Source organism: Acipenser ruthenus, chromosome 11 (assembly GCF_902713425.1).
Source record: "Acipenser ruthenus chromosome 11, fAciRut3.2 maternal haplotype, whole genome shotgun sequence".
Taxonomy (NCBI): domain Eukaryota; kingdom Metazoa; phylum Chordata; class Actinopteri; order Acipenseriformes; family Acipenseridae; genus Acipenser; species Acipenser ruthenus.
The window spans coordinates 41377447-41393634 of NC_081199.1; the positions used below are offsets into that span (position 1 = coordinate 41377447).

Genomic DNA, 16188 nt, shown 5'->3' on the forward strand with positions numbered 1-16188 from the left:
TAAGTAAAGACACAGTTAAAAAACAAACTAGACAATCATACGCCCCATACAAATCGGACTGCCCTTCAATCAGATTACTGTGTCTTGGAATAATATCCTGTGCTAATATTGCTTAACTGTGTACTGTCAAGCAGGATCAATCATGTCACCTCTTACTGCTCTTCTCAGTACACACATCCTGCAGGGGGCACTGTGAGCTCAAATGACCACTGCTAACAGCAACAATACTTAGATGGTAAGTATTTATAATGAAACATTTTCATCACATTACAGTTCCAAAACCTTTTTTAAAATATATTTTTGTTTAGGAAATACCTACGTTTGTTTTTTTTATTTTTTTTATTTTTTTAATATTAGTTTTAAAGCACCTTTGTACTTAATTTGGAGTATGAATTTCCAAACAACTCCCTACTTTAAACTAAGCTTTATCACTTAAAACAAAGCTTACCTGGGAGGCCAAGATATCCTTTATTGATTGTTTTCCATTGTACTTTTTCTCTAAAAACTTAAACTGAACTTTATAATACCTGTGTCCCACTGATAATCCCAGAAATTACAGGCTGACCAGCAATAATTACAAACATGCACTGGTATTTTACTGGTGCCCCAACTGGTGGTCAATAAGATTAATTTGACTAAGAGTGTAGACAGCAAGCATTTGGCTTTTACAGTTACAATATGTTAGTAAACATGACTGCTATATGAAATAAGACCTCTGGGCTATTTCATTTGATATTACTAACACTTATACAGGAGGTAGTAATTGTAAGAGAATATTAGGAAAAAGATACTTCAAGTTTATTAGCAAGCTTTAAAAGCTCTACATGTGCATCACTGGGAATGGAGCTGCAGACTCACCCAGCTTCTAACACGTCGTGAGCTGTTCTGCTACTTGTACTGTATTTCATTATTGGTTGCACATTGCTATTGGTTTTGAGTTGTTGGTTTTTTTCACTCTACAGGTTAATATTAAAAGTCATGTTAGTTCAATGTTCTGTGGAAGCACTTATGTATTTTATGCATTTCTATTTTGATTGAAAAAATCAATAAAGATTTGAAGTCACTGCCGGTAGATTCATGTACAATAAGAGTATTAGAAATGTGCTTGACATTACCTAGAACTATGTGCTGTTCACTACAGGAGAAGGGTTCTATATGGAACCTAAACACAACAGAGGTTCTAGACTTGTAGCGCAAGCCCAGCGGAACTTGGTGGATCTGCTACCACAACCAGGCACCCTCTTTCTTCAGAGCATAGTTCACTGGTGGGTATGTTGACCCAGGACTTACAGATACAAATAAAAAACAGTCGCAATTGTGTTAACATCGGTTTGCAGAAACACATCAAACAGCATTTTAAAATGTTTGAAGTGTAGGCTTGTTGTCATCTTTAAAGACACTAACATTCTCCCAAAAATGATAAAGAAAAGAAAAACTAGGTTTAATTGCTCTATTGGATATTCTCTTCACTACAACTTGTCCACAATAAGAACATGTCTGTAATCTGTGTGGGAGTGAAATGAAGCGGTGGTATTAGTGAGTTGAGGCTTCCCATTCATTCAGATAAGGATAGCCCAGGGCAGTCTGAGATTGTTTCAGGTGCAATCCAATGTTTTTAACAAATAAGATGCAGTGGCCTGTGCCATATAATGTTTAGTATTCTTATGATAATGTTTCTGCAGTGTTGCGTGACCCTGTGAAAGTCCTGCATTCTGCTGTTTTAAATGTTACCTGCAATACTATTAACACTTTGACCATGTAGGTGTCCACGCTACAGGGCCCAGGGTCCTGCTAGAAAGGGCACTTTCACTTCAGTAATTGTCGTATAAGTTCTGTTTTTCATTACCTTAGCCCAAAATCAGTTTTAAAGAGATGTAATGCTAAAAAAATGAGATTAATTGTTAATACCTATCAAGAAAATAATAATAACAATATTAAAACTAGTATCAATAACACCTTCAAGGGGAGGACAACATTTGGCCAATTAAGCACATGTATGTGTAAAGCAATATTCAGAACCTCAACAAGGCATATGATGCCAATATTAATCAACAACCCCCCGACACACACGCACAACCTCACATTAGACTCCTCCATTGATTTTCATGAACATACAGTTGCAGTCAAACGTTTACATACCCAAATGGAAATTTATAATTTCTAGAAATTTCTCGAAAACAAAGAATTATTGGGGAAAGAATTACAGTATTTATTTCAGCAACTTTTTTGCAAAACTCCAAAACTGCTAATTCAAAAGTATTCATAACCTGACAACGAAAATTAAATGAATAGTTAGTTGAGGCACCTTTAGCAATAATAACCTCTTTTAAACAATTAAGATATTTGTCAATGAGCTTTTGGTATGATTATTTAGTGATTTTTGACCATTCTTCAACGCAAAATTGTTCCAGTTCATTCAAATTCCAATGACTTCTCTTGTGCACAGCCTTCTTCAACTCATACCAAGGATTTTCAATCAGATTTAGATCAGGACTTTGACTAGGCCATTCCAGAACCTTGATTTTATTCTTTAACCATTCTGAGATCGATTTTAATGTGTGCTTTGGATCGTTGTTGTGTTGCAATGTCCAGTTGCACTTTAAATAAAGTTCTGTAGAGGAGGGTTTCAGATGATTGGCCAATATCTTTTGGTATGCTATGGAATCCACTTTACCATGTATTGGAACTAAATTTCCTCTGCTATTAGAGCAAAAACAGCCCCATAGACGGTTATTACCACCTCCATGCTTGACAGTAGTGTTCTTTTCTTTGTTCGCCCCACTAGACTTTCTCCAAACGTAACGACTATCAGTGTGACCAAATAGCTCGATTTTTGTTTCATCACTCCACAAAACCTTTGACAAGAACTCATATTATTATTATTTGTTTATTTAGCAGACGCCTTTATCCAAGGCGACTTCCAGAGAGGGTGTGTGTACTATGCATCAGCTGCAGAGTCACTTACAATTACGTCTCACCCAAAGACAGAGCACAAGAAGGTTAAGTGACTTACTCAGGGTTACACAGTGAGTCAGTGGCTAAGGTGGGATTTGAACTGGGGACCACCTCGTTACAAGCCCTTTTCTTTAACCACTGGACCACACGGCCTCATATCCATCATTCAAATGCTGTTTTGCAAACATGAAGTGTTTCCCTAAGAGTGGCTTTTTCCTTGGCCTGCGACCATTGAGACCTTCACCATGCAATACTCGACCTATGGTTGAAATGGAAACCCCAGTCCCACTTGCAGCCAATTCACTTTAAATATCTTTGGCAGTCAATCTCGGACTGTTATTAACCTTCCTCACAATTCTTCTACTTGTTCTTGATGAAAGAACCTTCTTTCTTCCAGACCGAGGGAGTGTTTTGACAGTACCATGTACTTCTCGATAATAGAAACAATAATTGAAATTGGGATACTCATATGCTTGGAAATCTTCTTGTAGCCTTCTCCAGCTTTATGACAATAAATAATTTTCTGCCTAAGGTCTTCAGATAGCTCTTTACTTTTTCGCATATTGACTTATTGCTAATGACAGCAATCATCCAATGCCTAATCCTTTTATACTCTCTAAGAATGTTCACCTACAATCCAGCATTTTCTAGACCTTTCTAGAATTAGGTTCTACATTATCATATTGAAATTTATAGCACCTTGTAGACAATATTATCATAGCATCAAAGGGTATGAATACTTTTGAATTAGCATTTGTGGAGTTTTGCAAAGAAAAAAAAATGCTGAAATAAATAATTGTAGACATCTATTTCTTGTAACTTGTTTTCCTCATCCACAAAAGCAAACTTTAGCTTTAGCTACGAAAGATTTTTCCTAAAATGCTTTACTTTTGAGAAAATTCTAGAAATTATGCATTTCCATTGGGGTATGTAAACTTTTGTCTACAACTGTATATAAAGTGCATTACCAGATATGACAATAAAAAGGATGAAAATCAATGAACATTTCATTGAACCTGCATTGTATTGGCTCATAACTCTGAGGCTTGGTGAAGGGGCTGGCGGTTTCATAATTCAACCTTGTTCCAACAGAAGCCCCCACTTTCCCTGTTTTATTTAACATGACAAATGCAATAACTCATCAGTTTATATACAAATTTAGACTGTATACCTTTATAAAGTTACCCCAAATATAGGATTAATTGCAAGGGTATGTTTAAAACAAGACTGGTTACATTCAAATGATAGATGGGCTACAGCACTCAAAGTGTTTAAAATTGTCTGCAGATACACAAAGAAAAAACAAACCATTTTCATTCTGTTACACACACACACACACACACATATATATATATACACACACACACACACACACATATATATATATATACACACACTGTATCTGTTCAAGGGGTATGGATCTGCATGGTCAAGATTCTGCAGTACCCTCTGCTTTTTAGCATTTCCAAAACAATTACTGAACCACGTCCCATAAGAATGACAGCTCATATTAGCTTGCAGGAAGGATTTAGTTTAATCATATTCCATGTTGTTAATTAAACTGGATAATTTATAAGAACAAAAGGGGGTATTTATTAGCTGGAGTGGAAATACTGCAGCATATTAGTGAAGAGACAACCACCCCCCTCCCTTCCTTCCTAGTATTGATGCCCCCAAATGATTGATAATGAGACAGTGCCTGCTATACTATTTGTCTAATAGCTGTGCAATTAAATTCTCTTGTAAATGACCCATGCCTCATTTCATCCTAATCTATGGAACTTTGATTGAATTCGTCAGCTCTAATTGAAAAATACTGCTATTTAATGTCTGCATTGCAATTTTGGATGAGGATGAGTTTAATGAGACCGTGTCCTGATGACCCTGGAGATGGGGGGTTGTTAATGCCCTTGGTTTTCTAAAGGGTGTGTGTGGGGGGTGGGGTGGGGGGGGGGGTATCTACAGTTTAAAGTGGGCTTTCTTTCACAACACAAAATAATGCAGAAAAAAATTCTCACATAACCAAGTTGAAACTAATTTGATTCCTACATAAGAAACATCAAGTATTATTTTAAAATGTAAATTTCCTTCAAGATATCGATCACATTTTTAAAAACTATGCAATATTTTTATGTTTGATCCCACTAGTAGAACGATGTGTCCGATATGCCTAGTAATAATATGACATTACAAACACGTTTCTTATTTATTTCCTATTACAATTACTGTAGTATTTATAGCTTTACGCTATTATTTATACAACAAAACCAAATCCTATATGAAAGAATTGTAACAGTGTATATAGGTCACATATTACATTTTTAAAGGGGAGTTGTACACATTATACTGTTCTGTTGACCTATACGCTAGAGAGGCATCATTTATTTAATGTCTGTAAATGTCAGTACATTTTGGGATCAGTCATATTCATCAGAAATAGCCCCATATCCCTACCTGCACAAACATTACATGAATGCTCTTTGAAAGGATCACCAAATCTTTGCATGGGTCTGCTGTAACTCAAAGGGTTTAAGGCTCTTGCTTGGTGCAAAAAATAAAATAATTAGTATGTTAATTACAGGGCAAAATAATAGGTTTGACTACAGAATACAGAATATTTCAGTGCAGAATAGCAGCTGTGTGTGTACTGGATACAACATGCTGTTTGAAGTTCAGTAGCCTACATGTGTATGACAGCATTCTGAATAGGGTCCCTTTAAAGAAGCGATGCACTAGGTTCAGACTCCAAACACTAGCTCCTTTGACCCCCATGGTGCCCCCACGGTCATGTTTACAGGTTGGTAAGGATTAGCATATCTCAAGACAATACACCACAGAAGGCAGATAAAAATAAAAAGCCATGCAGTGTTTAAGAAGGCAGAGAAGCAGCGTTTGAAGTTCGTGAATGTCAGGATAGGCCAGATAATAGCTGATAAACAAATGCAAACAGGTTTGCTAAGAATCTTGTGATGTTGATAGCCCCGCTCACCTTGTAACCCCGCTGCAGGGGGTCATAAAAAAGGTACCTGAATCCCACAGTCTATACCGCAGGTAGGCAGAAGCTATGGTTTTAATAATTGTTTTTTATTTATTAATTCAGATATGTATAACGACCCTGATGTTTAAAACGTTCAATCCCCTATGAATTTAAACAGTATATTTAAAACATCTATAAAACGTTCAATTTCCTTGCAATTTGGAGACAGTAACAACACTATATATATATATATATATATATATATATATATATATATATATATATATATATATATATATAATCGTGATTTCTAAAAATCACGATTGCTTATATAAGCTGTAGGCTGTGCTTGCTTTTCCTGGTTGGACTGAGAATTTAAGTGCGCTATAAAAAGAAGAAAATAGAACAACGAGATAATATGACATTAAAAAAAACAGTTAAATTGTTTGCACACGTTTGTTATTAAAGTGTTACAAATGCATCCGGTTTTGTATCGATATCATTATCATTCATTGTTTTACAGCCCTCTCGATTCAGCCACAGCTTGCAAACCTAATCAAAATAAAGTTTAGGAAAATATTTAATGCACAACTTCTTCATTATTGAAGTGTGTTTAGATTACGCCATAAATTAGAAAAAAATCATTAATATACTGGTATATTTTTAACAAATTGATTAGAAAGAAAGTTTTATATATTTTAGAATCCATATGAACTTGCTTTGATTTTAATAGTTTTCATACAGCCGCAAGGGGGTACGCTGATTACGTCTAATGGGATGCTTTTCTTACACTAAGAAGTGTGCTGGGTAGATGACATGTGTCCAAACACATTGTAAAACAAAGTATTACAAATGAAAAATAATGATGAGTATTCGCCCATTATAAACTATAATAAGCCCACTCCCAATAAAATAAATAAAATAAATAATAATAACAAATCGCATTAAGCTATGATAATAAATATTCTATTATTATTGATTTCTTAGCAGACGCCCTTATCCAGGGCGACTTACAATGGTTACAAGATATCACATTATTTTTACATACAATTACCCATTTATACAGTTGGGTTTTTACGGGAGCAATCTAGGTACAGTACCTTGCTCAAGGGTACAGCAGCAGTGTCCCCCATCGGGGATTGAACCCACGACCCTCCAGTCAAGAGTCCAGAGCCCTAACCACTACTCCACACTGCTGCCCTCTAGCCTCATTAGAGCCAATTATTACTATAGGAGTCGAGCAATCAGCTGATTCGTAGTATTACACTGACCACGGCTATGTGGTCCAGTGGTTAAAGAAAAGGGCTTGTAACCAGGGGGTCCCCGGTTCAAATCCCACCTCAGCCACTGACTCATTGTGTGACCCTAAGCAAGTCACTTAACCTCCTTGTGCTCCGTCTTTCGGGTGAGACGTAATTGTAAGTGACTCTACAGCTGATGCATAGTTCACACACCCTAGTCTCTGTAAGTCGCCTTGGATAAAGTCGTCTGCTAAATAAACAAATAATAATAATAATAATAATAATAATAATAATAATAATAATAATAATAATAATAATAATAATGAGGCAGATAAGACGCTTTGTTCACGTCTTTGACACCATTCTTTCGCTCTTCTGAATAATCACTCCCTGATTTGAATTGCTAAAAACTCCACCTCTGTGATTAGGAAAATGCCGTGGTCCTCTTGAACATGTCTTGCTGTACATCTCCAAATGGCACTCCCCTCTTCCTACACGCGTGGTGATAAGGGTACATTTCGAAAGAGGGTGTTTCTTAAAGATAGAATTGATGCTGTGTATAGGTTTGGTCTTACAGAAATCTACTGGTAAGTCCACAGAAGTTTCACCTACGCCTCCCAAACCGAAGAGGAAAACGTCCTCTTCAAAACAACTGCATATTGGCTTGGGGTTGAATATAAAAAAAATAATTATGACATATAGGCCTATAAGAAAGTCATGTTTACTTCACGTAGGCCTATGTATATTGTCTATGTATTTAAATTGACAATATGTTTTAAAATGGAGCCGCACATTTTGCGGGTGCGGCGGTTCTATGTAGTCCGAAATCTCGGCGGTTCAGTGTTAACGGGTGCTGCAAAATTATGATAATAATAATAATAATAATAATAATAATAATAATAATAATAATAATAATGTTGCAAGTTTGGAATAGGCCAGTAATAAAAACAATACATCTAAATGGAATTTGTCACATCTTTCAGTTATGAAAGAAACAAAATGTTAATTGCAGATATCTGGCAAATCTGTACAGACTAGCCACGGGTTGTAGTGTTTTAGAACGCACTCAATCAAGTCTTGTTCTTTTCAAATGTAGGGAAAGCATTCATTGAATGGGCTTGGCTTGTCTCCGTTTCCCATTCAGTGCCCCCATATCGTTATTTACGGACTTTTACATTGCTTAAAGTTCCCTTGACGCTCTATTTACAAGTTTAGTGGGGCCTGTTTTGTTTCGTCTTTTGTCCCGAGATAAAGCACGGGGGCTGCAAATGCTTTGAAACTCCAAGAATACACGAAGAGGCAAGCGCGGACTGAAAGATAGCCGGGTGAAGTCCCCCCAGCTCCGCCAGGATCGTCAATGGGCTCTTTTACATAATTGCGAGGGGGTTGTTTTCAAAAGTCAGAGCCTGACTTCACTTAGCCACATGGAGCCTATTTTGGTCTTTCAGATAAAAAATAAAGCGATGGGCCATGAATGAAGTAGCCTACGTTTAAAAAGAGAAGCGTGAATGCAAGTCATCTTGCAAATTGGTGTGTCTGATGAGGATTTTTTTAACACAAGGATCTCTTTGTGGTAATAACATCTCCTAGTCACAAATAGGGAAATATTCTGGATTTGCAGGGGGTGAATGGCAAAATGATCTCCTCCTTCCCTAAATAGCACCATCCCATTTCATTTCCCAAACGCACTGTGCATACTGGGGATATGGTAATGAAATGACCCAATGAGCCGGGCTTCGTAGTGCTATACAACTAATAAGAATAAAAAGCGCTTACTTAAGAGACTACCTGCAGTGAAATGATTTTTGTTTCACCAAGGTCACCGGTGGGGTGTATGAGTGAACAACTTTGTCACCGCCTAGCGTTTTTCATGAAGCTTTAGTTTAAGCGCAGCATTCCCAATGATGTACACGATAGTATATCTTCTCCCCTTCTCAGAACTGTTTTCCAAAACGAAAAGGAGAACATGGGATCTCTATAACAACGGGATATGAAGGCTTTTTGCTTGCTTTCTTGTCTGCATGCTTTCTTTCTTTCTGTCGGTAACACAGTTAACAAAATAGTTCAGAAATTTATTAATTCGAAATAATTAGCAGACATTATATATATATATATATATATATATATATATATATATATATATATATATATATATATATATATATATATATATATATATATATGGCAGTTCGTTTTAAAGTGAGACCGTTAGATGGATACAAGCATAACTTCCCTTAAATACATCACACAAATTGACAAGCAATTGAGGAATAGCGAGTGGACCGAGAGATCCATCTCGTGATGTCTGAAAGACAACAAAAAACCAGGCTGATCAGGTATGAAATGGGAGTTTATGATGCACCGCACCAGGATCGATTCCTTCATACAAGGTGCCCGTTGCTATAAAGTGTTGGAGATAGTACATCATCTAGCCCGGGGTTAAGGGGTAATGGGCTGAGATAAACTCGTGTCCAGAAATCATCATTAAAGGGTACTACAGAAAGATTTACCTCCGAAAGCAGAATTGTACAATCGATAGACGGATTAAAATCGATTACCGCTTTTATTTTCCAATTAAGTGTACATTTGGCTGGAAGGCCAAGTTGTTGTGACGGCGCTGTCTCATCTACTCAAGAGAAGCACAGAGCCGCTCGTGCTGTGATTGTGCAGCAGTATATGTCAAGCCTTGGAAGCAGCATCTGATTTGCAACGAGCATCGCTTTCAAGTTCTGCGCATTGCCTTTGTTGCATTTTCACATGTTTTATTAAAGACTGCTTTGTGCACAGTGGCTACTATACATGTAATACGTTGTATAGCCTATATATAATATCAACTGTGTCATATATGTTTGTTTGTTTATTTTTTCCTGGCCCATACTTTATTTATAATATATAGCCTATACACACATGCCAGTGTCAAAAGTGTTAGTGACCAAATAAATTTAGAAAACAAATTCGTGTACACTATGTCACACTTAAACATTTGGGGAAGTCGCAGGAGAACTTCTGTTTATTTTATGCATGTATTTATTGATGCAGACAAGTAGATTTTCTATGATGCGGGAGTACACAAAGCTTAGCCACGGTGTTTGTTGTGATGTTAACGGTGATTTAGATCGCTGCTTCCATTCAATACACTCATTGGTGCTCGACTTACATTGCTTCACAGCTGATATTTGCCGCAGTAAGTATAGCACACATTTATACAGTGCACACAATTAATAAATAAATGACTCTGAAGATCAAATAAAACAGACATTGATGCATTTTATAAGGGGGTTATTGGAATGGTTTGAAAATATACTTTATAGGCAACAAATCAACGTTACCAAAGTAAGCATTCAATTATTTAAATACATTGCGCTTACAACCTGCTGTATGAGTTTATGTTTAATTCCTGAACCCAGTTTAAGGAGTGTCAACTCTGATGTCTAACCTATTACACACTTACACACACACACACACAATTACTGTAGAATGTTGTCATGTCTAAGAATGCCGTTCGAAAAGATATAAAGAAACCATGGCCAAAATTAAAAATGTCGAAAAATGTGCAAAATATTTGTGTAGCTACTCAATAAGTAAGGCTAATGTGGACTATATTGGTGTAATACAGCTTTGAAATACATAACAGTGTACACATCATGCAATGCATTTAGTTCATTTTACTTACATACGTCTTTCTAAAGACACACATTAAAATATAGTACTTAAATAAAACCCATCCGAAGTGTTGACTATACGAAATGAATGGGGGGGGGGGGGGGGGGGGGGCATGGAATTCTGTCCTACAATTCCAGAACGACCTTTTACTTTGACCAATTAGGAACCTGGATGCGAGAGGGAGGCGGTTCTGATGCAGAGGAGATGTGATTAAGTCGAAGGAGCGCAATTTAAACCTGCTATACTGGCTACATCAGCAGAGCGAGACAGAGCGACAGAGAAAGGGGAAGAGCGAGACACGACAGGGAGAGAGGGGCATAGATATAGAGCGAGACCAGCATTGTCATCCTCACAGAACGAGACTGCACTTTCCAACAGGGTAGAGATAATGAGAGCAACACTTCGACTTCCTCTATACGACCGGAGCTCCGAGAAGCGATGAAAACAGGAATGTTCGGACTTTAAAGACTTACAGCTTATACTGGACAGTATTTTAAAGTGATTTTCTCTCAATCGAGACCTGCACCTGAAGCTGCATTATCTCAGGGCAACAGTATTCTGTAAGGAAGCATCACAGAATCTGCACTTAAATGTGCTACAAAAATACATAAATAAATAAATAAATAAATAAACAAAACAAAAAGAAAAGCACGTTTCTGTTGCCTAAACTAATGCACCACTAAAGACTGAACTGAAGATTCCTGGGATGCGTTTGGGATTTTAGTTTACTTTATTAGTTTCTTTTAAAATCTTTTACTTATTTGTTGGTATTTTTTCTATGTACGTACTTTTTATTACAGCTTCTATATGAATGCAGCTTTCAGCCCGTCTCTAATGATGATGCAGCGCCCTCTGGGAAGCACCACAGCCTTCAGCATTGACTCCCTCATAGGCGGTCCGCCCCAGCCCAGTCCGGGTCACTTCGTGTATACCGGCTACCCCATGTTCATGCCTTACCGCCCGGTGGTGCTGCCCCCGCCGCCACCTCCGCCTCCGGTCCTGTCTCAGTCGTCTCTGCAGCCGGGTCTACCCCCTGTGCACCCCCATCACCAGATCCCGAGCTTGCCCAGCGGTTTCTGTTCCAGTTTGGCACAGGGCATGGCTCTCACTTCCGCCTTGATGGCCACGCTGCCCGGCGGCTTCTCGGCTTCTCCACAGCACCAGGAGGCGGCGAGGAAGTTCGGGTCTCCGACCCTCCAGGCTGTGTTCGAAAAATCTGAAGAGATTCGGCAAGATGGTGAAGACGGCAAGACGTTTCTCAACAAGGAAGCCTCGGTATTATCACCATTCCAAGCGTCCGAACCCGTGCAGTCATCTATCGGTGAGTCCCTGTGTAACCCCACTGACGGCTGTAGGACTGGCAAGATTGTAACGAAGTGGAACATACTTTAGCATCAATAACACGTGCAATGCATTAAAATGTGTGTGTGTGTGTGTGTGTGTGTGTACACCTGAGCATGCTTTTTAAAGTCAACTACGCTCAGGTAAAATAAATACATAAATAATAATACATTAACTAAAGAAGATATTGTATTTTTAGTTTGGACTGAATACAATTAGATTATATAAATGGTAAAGTTGTTAACCAATTTAAACTTAAAAAAAAAAAAACACTTTACACACGTGCTCCCAAACATCACTGCATATGAAAGAAACCAAACTTGTAATATTGTTATTTTAGTGGTCTATTTATTTTCTTTTTTTTAACATCCTGGAAAGAAAACTATTCGATGGGATTTGTACAGGTCTACACTGGAAGTTAAAACAGTGCACACGATTCTTTCAGCCATTATTGTGATTGCATTGCTCACTGTTACAAAATGCGTCTGTCCTGTAACATTACTGTGGACAAATGTCAAGATGATGGCTGGGGATATTTGAAAGAGAATACTTTTCTAAATCGTTTTTTGCAGTTTTTATTATTATTATTATTATTATTATTATTATTATTATTATTATTATTATTATTATTATTATTATTTAGATTTAGGGTGTATCAGTTTTTTATCATTTAAAAAATGACGATTTAGGATTTAATATTTTAATAATAGTCTATATTTTGTGAAATTAAGTAACCAAGTGTATTATAAAAAAGTGTAAATAATAATAATAATAATAATAAATACACCTGCTTGCCACTGTTTGAAATGCAACAGGGTGGTGTGTATATATATATAAATTAAAAATGTACCTTTAAAGCATGTAGAATTTTACAATTGCATTATGGTTGGGGAGAAAGACATGAGTGTTACTTTATTTGTAATAAAATAATTTAAGTATTATAAAAGTTCTTTTTTAAAAAATAAAGTTGACAATTTAGTAAGACTCCAAACAAAACCGATTACATTTCTACAATACTCTGTAGTTATTCGGGTTTAATAATTTAAGCTATACATTCTTAAAAAAAAAAAAAAAAAAAAAAAAAAAGGCGGCCTGAAAAGTACGTGTGGTATGTTAAAGAAAGTTGATTTAACGAATGCATTACTATGTAATGGTCACAAACGCGCGCGTACAGGGCAGCTGAGGTTCACTACACTTCAAGCGTTAGAGCGATTTCTGAGTTGACAGTACTATAACTAAACAAATTCAGATACAATTCGTTTAATTGAAATTATTGTATCAAGAGAAGTCACGAACATATCAATGTCCCACTTCGCAAATATCTTTGGAAATAAGCGTTAGAACTGATCACAATAAAAGGTGTTATCTCTGTTATTTTAGTTTCTCATACAAGTACTTTTAACGTATTTTGATTGATCTCTATACTGGGGAAACAATCGTTATTGGCTAAATCAAATATTTACACAATATCATTTACGTTTACTTTACTAGTAGCAGCATCACTTACATTATTAGTATTAGTATTATTAGCAGTATAGTAGTAGTATTACTACTACTACTACTACTACTACTACTACTACTACTACTACTAATAATAATAATAATAATAATAATAATAATATGAACAACCTACTAGAATTATAACATACACCAAATTGAAGAACAGACTGCTTCATGAATTTTCCTAAAATATGATCAGTTTTAACGACCAGTTGTAATTATTAAGACACTGTTATTTTAAATGTAAAAGGAAAATGCAGTGATAAACCCACAACCCTCCGGTCAAGAGTCCAGAGCCCTAACCACTACTCCACACTGCTGCCCTTATGTCCACGTTGAATATGCATTTATTAATTACGTTGTATTTTATTTTCCCTTTATAGCCAGAGCGCAGGGCAAAGATGATTCCAAGGACGACCAGTGCAACAGAAAGGATGAGAGTTTCTGCATGGACAGTGATTTAGACTACAGCTCTGATGATAACCTGGCAAACCAGACGCACGGTCAGAAGGACGAGGGGGACCCAAACAGCGGTCTGGAGGAGAACCTCCACGGCTCCAGCGGCACGAGCAGCACCACGTCAACTGGCAAAAACAGGAGGCGGAGGACAGCTTTTACCAGCGAACAGCTTCTGGAACTGGAGAAAGAATTTCACTGCAAAAAATACCTGTCCCTCACGGAGCGCTCGCAGATTGCACACGCCCTCAAGCTCAGCGAGGTCCAGGTCAAGATCTGGTTCCAAAACAGAAGGGCCAAGTGGAAGCGCGTCAAAGCCGGCAATGTCAACTCCAAAACCGGCGAACCCTCCAGGAATCCAAAAATCGTGGTCCCCATCCCAGTGCACGTCAGCCGGTTTGCTATTCGAAGTCAGCACCAACAGATGGAGCAAGCCCGTCCCTGAGTATCTATATGCCTATAAACACTTCGGTGTAAGGACAGGGTGGGGTTGTCTATTCAAAATAATACAATAATAATATAATAATAAAAAAGAATAAATAACAATATTAAAATAAATAAAAGAAAAACTGAAGAAATAAAAAAAAACATTATAAAGCAAATGTGAGAGTTTATTAAATAAAAATACCTTTATTATGACTTTTTTGTGAGATACGAGGATCTAAATTGAAGAACTTAATATTTATTAAAAAAAAAAAAAAAAAAAGTGTTGATATGACAGTATATTGACTGGTGTGTGACCAAAAAAACACAAACTAACCTTCTATTGTACATTCCTGAAGATACATAAGAAAGACCACGGACAGCTGAAGATCCATAGAATTTAACATGTTTGAATTTTCCTTTTAATTTCAGCAAGTTTTCAAAAATGATGACGGCTAAAAACTTTTCAATTTGTGAAGTCCAGGTGGCTGGTTTTGATTTGGCTCCCACCCCCTTGTAAAATAATGATTTTGAAGCTCATGAAACGTGACACAACGAAAGCACACGGTGTTAATTTATTTTCCTTTTGTGAAAATGTAGCTTACTTCTTACATAAGTTATAAAGCGTTTTATTAAAAAAAAGTCTTGTGAATAAAACTGATCAGCAATTATGTAAATAACAACTTGCCAGCATGATTTGTTTTCTCTTGTGTAACCTGTGGTTGGAATACAGGCAACTTGTGAACACAATGGTTCATTTGCAGACTTACTCGTGTTGTGTGTGGCTATGTGTCATTATTACTTAATGACCATTAACATCTTCCCTTTTCTTAATTGCAGGTTGTGCATATTCCGTTGACTTCCAGGTTTAGTGTTAAGCAATGGGAAGCTCAACGTCGTTTTCTCAGATGCGAGTTTAATTTTGCAACAAGTGCGTGTATCGGTTCAATGGGCTATATGAGATAAATGCGTAATGTATCAGTATGGTTTTATTATTTTATTTTTTAACCATGCAAGATTTCAGCATACAAACTTCTGCAAGACATGCTACTCATGTATGTTAATTTGAGAGAGCTATTCTTAGATTGAAATAAGGCGAATATAATTTATAAAAATTTATAAATACTATATAGACGTATATTAACTGCAGTTAAATATTAAAAGAAACCTACCTATATAGTATTAATTCATGAGGTGTATGACCTGGCGGCTTATAATAATGCTATCCGATAATGTGTACACCTGTACATGAAAACTGCCATAGAAGCAATCATTTGAAACAAAAACATATCTCCAATGACTCTGTATTTCACTACACGGTCAAGTGATATTTTTCTTTAGCTGTATCGAGCTGTGAGACGATGCTATTACTGCTGTGCACACAGTTATTATTATTAGTTAATTTAAAACGTGATTGCTCATGATTCGCAGTTTATTTTACACCTCACGCTTTATTTGACACCAACTAGAGAAATTAGGTACACATTAAATTCGCCGTGTTTGATAAAAATAAAAAAAGATCCTTCTGAATCTCGCAAAGCCAGTTGTCGGGATCGCAATGGCGTGTTGTGTTGCTTCAGTTTAGTTAAATGAACCCCGAGGTCATGTGGCGCATGAAGACAACTCATTTTG

The 16188-nt window shown here is 36.8% G+C and overlaps 1 protein-coding gene across 2 annotated transcripts; it reads left to right on the forward strand.

Annotated features, from left to right (window-relative positions):
* Positions 1 to 130: 130 nt before the first annotated feature.
* Positions 131 to 15239, forward strand: LOC117427185 (homeobox protein GBX-2-like). Of its 2 annotated transcripts, XM_034045637.3 has the most exons (3): positions 131 to 235; positions 11637 to 12157; positions 14061 to 15239. In XM_034045637.3, exons 2-3 carry the CDS (start codon positions 11644 to 11646, stop codon positions 14576 to 14578), a joined length of 1032 nt encoding a protein of 343 aa, XP_033901528.2. In that variant the 5' UTR covers positions 131 to 235; positions 11637 to 11643; the 3' UTR covers positions 14579 to 15239. The 2 variants fall into 2 exon arrangements, with proteins under 2 accessions (XP_033901528.2, XP_033901529.2); XM_034045638.3 differs by lacking the exon at positions 131 to 235 and having other exon boundaries at positions 10963 to 12157.
* Positions 15240 to 16188: the final 949 nt, after the last annotated feature.

Excerpts from the sequence above, each read along its gene's own strand:
- LOC117427185 (XM_034045637.3), top strand. The coding sequence starts at position 11,644 with ATGAATGCAGCTTTCAGCCCGTCTCTAATGATGATGCAGCGCCCTCTG. Across the intron at positions 12,158-14,060 it reads ACCCGTGCAGTCATCTATCG|CCAGAGCGCAGGGCAAAGAT; the intron begins GTGAGTCCCTGT and ends TTCCCTTTATAG.